At 49.6% G+C, this 11,680-nt stretch overlaps 1 protein-coding gene across 1 annotated transcript in view; it reads left to right on the top strand.

Moving 5' to 3' along the window:
- Window positions 1-7,711, top strand: part of LOC143288734 (neuroligin-2-like) — a 521,679-nt gene extending 513,968 nt beyond the window's left edge. Inside the window, exons 8-10 of the mRNA XM_076597360.1 lie at window positions 5,016-5,131; window positions 6,363-7,143; window positions 7,351-7,711. Of these exons, the coding sequence (XP_076453475.1) occupies window positions 5,016-5,131; window positions 6,363-7,143; window positions 7,351-7,711 (1,258 nt within the window). The remainder of the gene's footprint in view (window positions 1-5,015; window positions 5,132-6,362; window positions 7,144-7,350) is intronic.
- Window positions 7,712-11,680: the final 3,969 nt, after the last annotated feature.

Raw genomic sequence — 11,680 nt, 5'->3', positions numbered from 1 at the left:
ACGTGATACACCCTTTAAGGGACACGAAGCCTGCAAGCCTCGTTACCTTCAGGGGGGTGGGCAGGAGGGGAGTTCACGCAGGGGAGAGAGGGGAAGAGAGGGAGAGGTGGGGAGATGGAGAGAGGGACAGAGGGAGAGATGGAGAGTGGTAGAGATGGAAAGAGGGAGAGGGGGAGAGATGGAGGGGGGAGAGAAGGGGAGAGATGGAGAGAGGGAGAGAGAGAACGCAAGACCGCAAGAATTTTTGTGTAAGGTCACCGACCTGTATGCATATGGCTGCACGTGTTGTACACAAACACACACACACACACACACACACACACACACACACACACACACACACACACACACACACACACAATTATGAAAACCAAACCTTGAGTTAGATGAACGACAAAATTTACAAAGAATAAACTCATACAATAACCAAACTGAATAACAACTGAACACGCTGAAGGCAATTTAGAAACATGACTTTCATTGAAGACTGAGAGCTTTCCGCTCTCTGTTGTAACGTATAAGAAATAAACATCGCCACACCTCTTCTCAAAATGCTGTTGACGTTTTGAAGCAAGTGGGGTAATAGGGGAATCCATGAAATTTTGCATACGCTTGAATAAGTATTTCTTTCTTAGAATATCATATTGTGGACAAACTGCCACAGAGAGAGAGAGAGAGAGAGAGAGAGAGAGAGAGAGAGAGAGAGAGAGACTTTTTTCTGCTTTTCCAGGCCTACCCCACTCAGGCCAGACGACCGTTTTGTCTTCCTAACATAACTTTTCAGAGGCTTTTTTTTTTTCCTTCTGCAGACAAATTTGGCAATGTTTTCCCCATCCCCCTCCAGACAAATGTGACAATGTCTGCTTGTCCCCCCCCCCCCCCCCCCCCCCCCGCCCCCCCCCAGACAGACAGAGTTACGTGCCCTGACAATCTGTCCAACTTTCTCTGGCTTCCGGACGGCGAATTGAAGGAGAAAGTGTCGGGGTGGGGGGGGGGGGGGAGGTGAGTGATGGGGCAGTGCGGGGGAGGGGGGCGTGGCACAGCGGGGTAGAAGAAAATGGCCACATGAACATAGAGGGCACGGTGTCAGGGCCACAAATCAGGACATCAGTCATACAATGCCTGGGCAGTAATTGTCACACAGTAGGGAGACGAAAGGCAACTTTTTGGACTGTAAAAAAAAAATTTTAAAAAAAAAAAATTCTTTGACATAAGATGGAGAGGAGGGTGGGAAGCTGGGGGAGGTGGGAGGCTAAGGGCATGAAAGCCCTGACCAACGGTTCTATCTCTGCATTGTCCCTGTAGCTGTGACGTCACACTATCCACTTACACAACGGTTCTGTCTCTGCGTTGTCCCTGTAGCTGTGACGTCACACTATCCACTTACACAACGGTTCTGTCTCTGCGTTGTCCCTGTAACTGTGACGTCACACTATCCACTTACACAACGGTTCTATCTCTGCATTGTCCCTGTAGCTGTGACGTCACACTATCCACTTACACAACGGTTCTATCTCTGCGTTGTCCCTGTAGCTATGACGTCACACTATCCACTTACACAACGGTTCTGTCTCTGCATTGTCCCTGTAACTGTGACGTCACACTATCCACTTACACAACGGTTCTATCTCTGCATTGTCCCTGTAGCTGTGACGTCACACTATCCACTTACACAACGGTTCTATCTCTGCATTGTCCCTGTAGCTATGACGTCACACTATCCACTTACACAACGGTTCTGTCTCTGCATTGTCCCTGTAACTGTGACGTCACACTATCCACTTACACAACGGTTCTATCTCTGCATTGTCCCTGTAGCTGTGACGTCACACTATCCACTTACACAACGGTTCTATCTCTGCATTGTCCCTGTAGCTGTGACGTCACACTATCCACTTACACAACGGTTCTGTCTCTGCATTGTCCCTGTAGCTGTGACGTCACACTATCCACTTACACAACGGTTCTATCTCTGCATTGTCCCTGTAGCTGTGACGTCACACTATCCACTTACACAACGGTTCTATCTCTGCATTGTCCCTGTAGCTGCGACGTCACACTATCCACTTACACAACGGTTCTATCTCTGCATTGTCCCTGTAGCTGTGACGTCACACTATCCACTTACACAACGGTTCTGTCTCTGCATTGTCCCTGTAACTGTGACGTCACACTATCCACTTACACAACGGTTCTGTCTCTGCGTTGTCCCTGTAGCTATGACGGCACACTATCCACTTACACAACGGTTCTGTCTCTGCATTGTCCCTGTAACTGTGACGTCACACTATCCACTTACACAACGGTTCTATCTCTGCATTGTCCCTGTAGCTGTGACGTCACACTATCCACTTACACAACGGTTCTATCTCTGCATTGTCCCTGTAGCTATGACGTCACACTATCCACTTACAGAACGGTTCTGTCTCTGCATTGTCCCTGTAACTGTGACGTCACACTATCCACTTACACAACGGTTCTATCTCTGCATTGTCCCTGTAGCTGTGACGTCACACTATCCACTTACACAACGGTTCTATCTCTGCATTGTCCCTGTAGCTGTGACGTCACACTATCCACTTACACAACGGTTCTGTCTCTGCATTGTCCCTGTAGCTGTGACGTCACACTATCCACTTACACAACGGTTCTATCTCTGCATTGTCCCTGTAGCTGCGACGTCACACTATCCACTTACACAACGGTTCTATCTCTGCATTGTCCCTGTAGCTGTGACGTCACACTATCCACTTACACAACGGTTCTGTCTCTGCATTGTCCCTGTAGCTGTGACGTCACACTATCCACTTACACAACGGTTCTATCTCTGCATTGTCCCTGTAGCTGTGACGTCACACTATCCACTTACACAACGGTTCTGTCTGATTTATCCCTGTAGCTGTGACGTCACACTGTCCACTTAACGATTCTCTGATCTATCCCTGTAGCTGTGACGTCACACTATCCACTTACACAACGGTTCTGTCTGATTTATCCCTGTAGCTGTGACGTCACACTATCCACTTACACAGCGTTCCTGTCTCTGATTTGTCCCTGTAACTGTGACGTCACACTATCCACTTACACAACGGTTCTGTCTCTGATTTGTACCTGTAGCTGTGACGTCACACCATCCACTTCTGCTCCCACATCAATCCTTTCAAACTTACAATATAAATCACCCATCAGCTGATTTTCTGCGCTTTTCGTTTGAAAGCGACTGTTTTCTTTCTTTTTCTTTTTTTTTTTTCCATTTCTCCAGTGAGCGCTTTTAACTCACTCAGTACGGCCAGCCCTCTCTTCTCCTCTACACAGACCCCTCGGATGTCCAGTGGGTGTCTCAATGACCCAACCTTTAGATTCCGTCGTCAGAATTATGGTTTTCTTTGTCAACATTCACCTCTTCAGTATTAGAGCGTTCCGCTTGCAATATTTTGATGATGGTAATTGGGATGAAACGCTGTTAACGTCGTCTCTTTCGCCATTCGTATGGAGAGAGTTAACCCCTCCCCATCCCATGCATCTACCATTCTCCCCTGTCTGAAACTGCTGCTCTACTTCAGTGTGGAGTTCCCTATGTCGCCTCCGTAACTCCTTTCTTAGCTTCCTCGGAACCAATTTTCTGTCGTGTGAGAGAGAGAGAGAGAGAGTCGATGTTTGTGAGTGTGAGGTGATGGTGCCTGGGTTGTGGGAACAGCGTGTGCTGCGTTCTGAAGTATGTTGTGCAAGATTAATCAAGCACGATGAGTATATTATCATCATGAATATTGTCATTATTCTTATATTGTTTCTGATACTATTATTATCGTGATATTTATCAGCAGCAGCAGCAGTAGTGGTGGTAGTAGTGTCTTCTTTTTGTTTTTTAAAATGTTGCTGTTGTTGTCGTCGTCGTCGTCATCATCATCATCATCATCATCGTCGTCACCACCACTACCATCACCACCAACCCATCATCATCATCATCACCATTATTATCAATATTGTTGCTGTTGTTGTTCTTGTTGTTGTAATCATCGTCATCATCATTGTTATTTATCATCATCATCATCATCATCATCATCATCATCATCGTTATTATCGTCATCACCATCATTATTGTCATCATCATCATCATCATCAGAATGATGTATGCTGATGACCATGCTTCCGTGAACATGGCAGCAGCAACACACTCAGTGCCCTCTGTGTGTCCACAGTAATCCTTATCCTCAGTGCCCTGTGTGTGCCCACAGCAATCCTTACCCTCAGTGCCTTGTGTGTGCCCACAGCGATCCTTACCCTCAGTGCCCTGTGTGTGTCCACAGCAATCCTTATCCTCAGTGCCCTGTGTGTGTCCACAGCAATCCTTACCCTCAGTGCCCTGTGTGTCCACAGCAATCCTTACCCTCAGTGCCCTGTGTGTGTCCACAGCAATCCTTACCCTCAGTGCCCTGTGTGTGCCCACAGCAATCCTTACCCTCAGTGCCCTGTGTGTCCACAGCAATCCTTACCCTCAGTGCCCTGTGTTTCTACAGCAATCCTTACCCTTTGTGCCCTGTGTGTTTCCACAGCAATCCTTACCATCAGTGCCCTCTGTGTGTCCACAGCAATCCTTACCCTCAGTGCCCTGTGTGTGTCCACAGCAATCCTTACCCTCAGTGCCCTCTGTGTGTCCACAGCAATCCTTACCCTCAGTGCCCTGTGTGTGTCCACAGCAATCCTTATCCTCAGTGCCCTGTGTGTGTCCACAGCAATCCTTACCCTCAGTGCCCTGTGTGTGTCCACAGCAATCCTTACCCTCAGTGCCCTGTGTGTCCACAGCAATCCTTACCCTCAGTGCCCTGTGTGTGTCCACAGCAATCCTTACCCTCAGTGCCCTGTGTGTGCCCACAGCAATCCTTACCCTCAGTGCCCTGTGTGTCCACAGCAATCCTTACCCTCAGTGCCCTGTGTGTCCACAGCAATCCTTACCATCAGTGCCCTGTGTGTCCACAGCAATCCTTACCCTCAGTGCCCTGTGTGTGTGTCCACAGCAATCCCAACATGCCCCGCAACCAGAGCTCCATCCACGGGGGCAAGGTTCACAACCGCTTCATGGGGCTCCGCTGGCCCAAGTACGACAAGACCACGCAGCAGTACATGCAGATGAGTCAGTTCCTATCTTTCCCCTCTGCCTTGTTTGTTGGTTGGCTTGTGTGTGTGTGTGAGAGAGAGAGAGAGAGAGAGAGAGGAACGAATGACAAGTGCCTGCAGGCAGCTCTCTCTCGGCTCTACCTAAGTGGGCAGCTTGTGCAAATGGCTCGGTGTCTGTAAAACGCTTACCGCTTGGACTAACCGAGGAAAGGCGCTGTACTTATAGTATCCATATCATCATCATTTTTTTTTTTTTTTTTTTACTGTGACCTTTCTTCTGAGTTGAGCCCCCTGCTGCCTGGCATCGTGGAGACCAGGTAGTTCAGTGCTGGGGTGCTGGCGTTGTCAGGATTTCCCCGTTGGAGGGGCTGAGTCCTGGAACGGGGCAGGGGTGGGGGTGGGGGTGTCACGTGTTCCTAATGATGTGACAATGTGTATGATAGTCAGCAGTGTCGGTCTATGAAAGTGGGAAGGCAACTTTAGTTTCAATTATCTGGCAAAGAATCTGGTTAAAGCGGAGAATGTCTTGCCGATGTTACATCCCCACTCTGTCGGCGAAGAGAGCTTTAGGGCAGTCGGCCTTAGGATGGTTCCCAAAGGCCAGCCAGCTAGCCCCCAAGGCTGCAGCACTAAGAGACCGCGAAACCTTGTCTTCTAGTTTGCGAGTCATACCACTTCATAAAAGACTAAGCTGTAAATAAATTAATTACCACTGCAGCTGAGAAACGATTGACCATTCAGCTCTCACTGTGCTGTTGGCCTGACTGTGTGCTAATGTCAGTCTATGCTGATTTGAACCGAATGCTAAGTTTTTATCACAGTTGGGCCAACAGCAAAGTGAGAGCTGTATGCTCATTGGTTTCTCCATTGCAGTGGGAAATCATTTACAGCTTATTCTTTTGTGAAGGGCTATGACTCACAAACTAGAAGGCAAGATTACAAAGATGTTTGCGCGCAGCCTTGAGGGCTAGTTGGCCTTTGGGGACCATCCCAACGCCGACTGTTCTAAAACCCTCTTGGCCCAGAGAGTGGAGGTGTAACTTGGGCAAGACACCCTTACCCCCACTATAATCAAACTCTAGCCCAGATATTTGGGACAGCAGTTGCGTCCTCTGCTGTTCTGATGGTCATAGTCGGACACGACTGGTTATCATACTATCCTACATGCTGATGTGACGATGTTAACTCTGTGTGTGTGTGTGTGTGTGTGTGTGTGTGTGTGTGTGTGTGTGTGTGTGTGTCCCCAGGTCGGAGGCCTGCAGTCCGACACCACTACCGCGGCCAGAAGCTGGCCCTGTGGCTGGACCTCATCCCCAAGATCAACGTGGCCGACGGTTCGGACCCCGCCTCCCACCTCCTCAACCACCACGACAACCGCTCCACCTTCGACGACTTCCACCGCCTCCTGCCATCCCTGGGCGCCGCTTTCCCCTCCCCGCCCCCCACGCCGCCCCTGTCCCCCACCCTGGCCTACCCCCCGGACAACGCCCCCACCACCTCCCTGTGGATGGGGGAGGACCATAACGGGGCGCCGCCCAGCGGGGAGCGATACGACCCCCGAAGCCACGGCAGCGTGCGCCGCGATGACGATGAAGATGATGACGGCGATGACGACACCACCTCCGATGACGTGGCGGGCGGAGACTCGGTGACGTCGGAGGGGGAGGCCGGGAGCACGGTGCCGGCGGGGAGGGTGGGTGGTGGTGGGGAGACGGGTCGGGGAGGGGAGGCCGGGGTGGTGGGGGGAGGAGGAGGGATGGGGTTCACCAACTCTCTGAGCATCACGGTGGCGGTGGGCTGCACACTGCTCTTCCTCAACCTCCTCATCTTCGCCGCCGTCTATTACCAGCGCGTGCGAATCCGGAAACTGCGCGAGGAGGGGCGGGGGGGAGCGGGGGGCAGGGGGACGGGAGGCCAGGGGGCGGGGGTGGATGAGGAGGACCAGGACGAGGCCAAGCTGAGCCGCAAACTGGAGCGGGAGGCGCGCAGGACGTGTGGCGACCTTGACCCCGAGACTGACTCCCTCATGTCCTCCCAGGGTGGAGGGGGAGGAGGAGGGGGCGGCGCCAGCTACACGGGGGGAATGATGATGATGATGAGAGGGGTCGGTGGTGGTGGTGGGGGGGAAGAGGAGGAGGAGGAGGAGGAGGCGGGCCAGAGGAAGGCGCCGAGCGGTACCCTGTCCAGGTCCCCCGCCCACACACCCCACACCCCACACACACCCACTGCCGCCAGCAGCTACAGCTACGCCCCCGTCCCCACCCACACCACGTCCCCGCTCCACCGGCCCTCCTATCCCCCCCACGCCTACCCCCCGGCCCCATCCTGCAACTCTACCTCCTCCCTTCCCCCCTACCCTCCTCCCCCGCTCCTCCCCCTGAACACTTTCAGCAACAACGTCGGCGCCGCCAGTCGGGGAACGCGCCTGGGGGTTGGGGGTGGTCTGGGGGGCGTGGCCGCCATGCGGGGGGGACCCGCCGGCAGCGAGGCAGCAGACACAGGGCTGTACAAGGTGATCCACAAGTCAGGGGGTCCCCCCCCACCCCAGAACAGGGACGGGGGCAGTTCTGCAAACAACGCCATCACTATTGTATGACGTTAGGGGAACCGTTTTTATTCTGTTTTCCTTTTTTTTCTTCTTTTTTTTTTTAATCTTGCGTAGCGACACATCACGTGCCGCTGGACATCTTTTTGTACGACTTCTAACTACTTCTTCGCCAACGACGATTTTTTTTTTTTTTTTTTTTTTCCATTTTGTCTCTTTCTTTTAGGCAATGGGAGACTGGTCCGCAACTGGGCATAGCTGTCTATGACACCGATTGAATTTTTTTTTTTTTTTTTTTGGTTGGGGGGGGGGGGGTGCGGGGGGGGGGGGATATGTCTACTACTCAATATAACTGAGAAAAATTTGTCAACGACCTTTCTTTCTTTTTTTCCGGACTTGGGGGCTGATATGGAAGTCCTGCCAGTCACTTGTCTCACAGTGTCACTGCGAAACTTTGTCATGACATGCTGTTTTTTTCTGTTCGTTTTTCTTCTTTGGGGGGGAAATGGGGGATCTTTTTTTTTTTTTTTTTTTTTTTTTTTGCTTTTGTGTTTTTTTGTTTTTTGGTGTGGTTTTTTTTTAGATCGTTACATACCTTTTTTTTTACAACACGAAGGAAGATTTTTACTGAAAACGTTTTGGGTTTTTTATGTACATATGTACGTCTGATTAATACTGGAAGAAGAACACTTTGCCGAGCTTTGACGTGACCAGGACTGCGAACTGTGAACTTTTCAGGTAGTATAGTTGAGGTGAGGTGCCCACTGTGTCCTTCCACTGTGGTTCAGGCGGATTGCCGTAATCTTGAACAGATCGTGCTCCGCTTAAAACGTTTACACCTTGCTGACGGAGTCCCGTTTCAACCAGTCCTGTCCAAAATCTGTGGTCTGTTTCAAATAAATGAATCCCATCATGATGGTGACACGGACATTCAGAAAGCGCCTATCCTCGGTCAGAGACCAAGCTCCGGGCGCTTTTCAAACATTTCACCAACAGGCTGCCTACCTGGGTAGAGAGCTGGCCTTTTGACGCTCATTATTCGTTACCAGTGTCGTTCAGTCGAGTTTCAGTCACGCACACACACACACACACACACACACACACACACACACACACACTCACGCAGAGACGAAACTTTTTGCGTATGTAACCGTTTGCTTGTAGCGTATATGGATTTGTCCGAACACAGTGACGCCTTCTTGAGTTACTGATACTATTACCCCGCCATGTAGGCAGCCTAACTCAGTTCGATTGAATCGTGCAACACTGCACGCATCTGTTCGCATGAGGTTCGGGAAATCCGACTCAGCCGTACGGAACGGATAGTCGTGTGTGGGCACCTGTCTCTTGCTGGTGAGTGTTCAGAGTGTGTCTGAAGGTACGTGGGTCACTGTCCTGTTGATTCTGTCTGCTGGTGACACTGGAAAGCTGGGCAGTTTGTGTTCAATGTGTGGCAGTTTTGACAAACTCTCCTCATGCTGTCGTCAGGGGGGGGGTGTCACATTTTCTACAGCAGTTCTGGCCCTTTGTGTGTGTGAAGCGGCGTGAGAGGGGAACAGTGTGGTTCAGAGTTGTAACTGTAGTGTGCATTGTATTGTATTATATTGTATTGTACTGTTTTACTGTTTTAATGACTAGAATCGAACTGTCGTGTGTCACATTATTATCAAGAAAACAAAATTGCCAGGTGCGTTTTATTTTTTGTTTGTTTGTTTTTTCTTTGTTTGTTTGTGTGTTTCTGTTTCCCTGTGTGTGTGTCTGCCTCTGTGCGTGTGTGTTTGTGTGTGTGTGTGTGTGTTCTTTTGTCTGTATAATTATGTGTGTGTGTGTGTTCTTTTGTCTGTATAATTATGTGTGTGTGTGTGTGTGTGCGTGCGCGCGAGCGTGAATGTGTATGCAGTTTGTCACTTTTTCATTTCTCACCGTTTTTTGTTTGTTTGTTTTCTTCACGACTATAACTATGGCCGACACTGTATGGTCGTCACCCACGCTTCCCCCATCCAGACACATCAGCAAACAGCAACATGTTTTGCCTCGTCCCTTTTCTGCAGAAAGATGGCAATGGTGTGCTAACGACCTTGTTAGACTTCCTTGTTGGAGGCCTCTGTCCTTTTGTCTTTTTCAGTCGGGGTGCAGGGCGGGTGGGGAGGGGAGTGGTGGGGGCAAGGTGGCTAAGCGAGGTTCAGGGAAGGTGTTTGCTGTCAACTCGGTTCTTGTTTTGCTTCTTCTCGGTGAATGGGTGTGTGTGTGTGTTGTGTTTGGAAAGGTCGCGGTAGTGTTCCTCCATCCATTACGCAATCAGAGCAAAAGAAGCTGAGAAATGTTTTGTTGCCAACGGCCTTACGGCCTTGTTATCCTTCATTGTTGATGTCTGGTCGTTTGTAGGGGTGTGTGTGTGTGTGTGTGTGTGTGTGTGTGTGTGTGTAGAAGGGGTGGAGGTAATATGAGGAAAGGGGTGGCAGGGAGATGGGGTGGGAAGGGATGGGCCGGGAGACAGATGGTTGATTTGTAGCAAGGAAGGTATTAATTTTCATTTTTGCTGTGAACTGTTTCGCTGGGGTTTTTTGTTTGTCTGTTTGTTTTCCCTCGGTGTTTTAAGTGTTGTTGTTGTTGTTCTTGCTGCTGTTTTGGAAGGCGTGGATGCAAAAGCAAACTGTGCAATGGTGTCAGTATTCCATTGGTGAGGTCTAACACCAAAAAAAAGCATGCGCTTTGTCCCAGGAGGTTTTAATGAATATTCGACGGGCGCAACAGCAGAGTGGTTAAAGCGTTGGACTTTCAATCTGAGGATCCCGGGTTCGAATCTCAAAAACGGCGCCTGGTGGGTGAAAGGGTGGAGATTTTTCCGATCTCCTAGGTCAACATATGTGCAGACCTGCTGGTACCTGAACCCCCTTCGTGTGTTTACGCAAGCAGAAGATCAAATATGCACATTAAAGATCTTGTAATCCATGTCAGCGATTGGTGGGTTATGGAAACAAGAACATACCCAGCATGCACACCCCCAAAAGCGGAGTATGGCTGCCCGGCCGACATGGCGGGGTAAAAACGGTCATACACGTAAAAGCCCACTCGTGTACATACGAGTGAACGTGGGAGTTGCAGCCCATGAACGCAGAAGAAGAAGAATGAATGAATGAATGAATATTCATGAGGAGCTAAAAGACAGACAGGTGCAGAACCCTAGACTTGTGAAGTGTAGGCTGGGGGGGGTGAGGGGAACAACGAGTTGAAACTGTAAAAGTCTTTTTGAAGTGTGTGTGTGTGTGTGTGTGCGTGCAGAGCCGACCTTCTCTCCCCAATTTCCCAGTCCCATTCATAGTTCAGCAGAGGACTGAGAGTGTGGTGGTCTGACAGTGTAACAAACAGAAAACTGTATCAAACTGCTTCCTTCCTTCCCATCCCCGTCCGTAAAACAGAAACTAAAAATTATTTAAACACAAATTGAGAGGCAAACAGCTGAAACGAAACGACATACTTCGTTTCTTTGACAAACAGCCTGTATTTTGTGTCGCCTCCAAGCACCTGTGAGACCTGTTGTTTGTGTCCCCCCCCCCCCCCCCCCCCCCGAATAACTTATCGTGATGTTCGTGAATTTTAGGATTTGTTGTTGCTGTGAGCTGAACAACATTCGGAAAGAGAAGTTTTGACAGAGGTTGTGAAGAGGTTTTCTCCCCCTCCCTAACAAGAATCACGCTTTCTTCAGTGTTCACTGGTCGCCATGTGTGTATTGAAAACTAATGAGGGACCGGCGTCATTGTCTTTCAGACAGCTATTTAAAAATCAATTCTTATTGGCATACTGTTATTCGTTGTTTGTTGTTGTTTTATAGAATAGAAAGAAAAGTGGAACCAACCATATCAGTTTGACATCTTAGTCAAATATCCATATGTGTTCTGATACTGTGGCCGGCCGGCTATGACTGAAATCCATCGCTTTCACCTCAGTGTAAAACAATTAAAACTGCTACTAGTAATACTACTACTGCTACTACTTCTACTACTACTACTGATAATGATG

Source organism: Babylonia areolata, chromosome 13 (genome assembly GCF_041734735.1).
Source record: "Babylonia areolata isolate BAREFJ2019XMU chromosome 13, ASM4173473v1, whole genome shotgun sequence".
NCBI lineage: Eukaryota > Metazoa > Mollusca > Gastropoda > Neogastropoda > Buccinidae > Babylonia > Babylonia areolata.
Note: the sequence above shows the minus strand (reverse complement) of the source record. Positions and strands in the feature narration are given on the sequence as shown.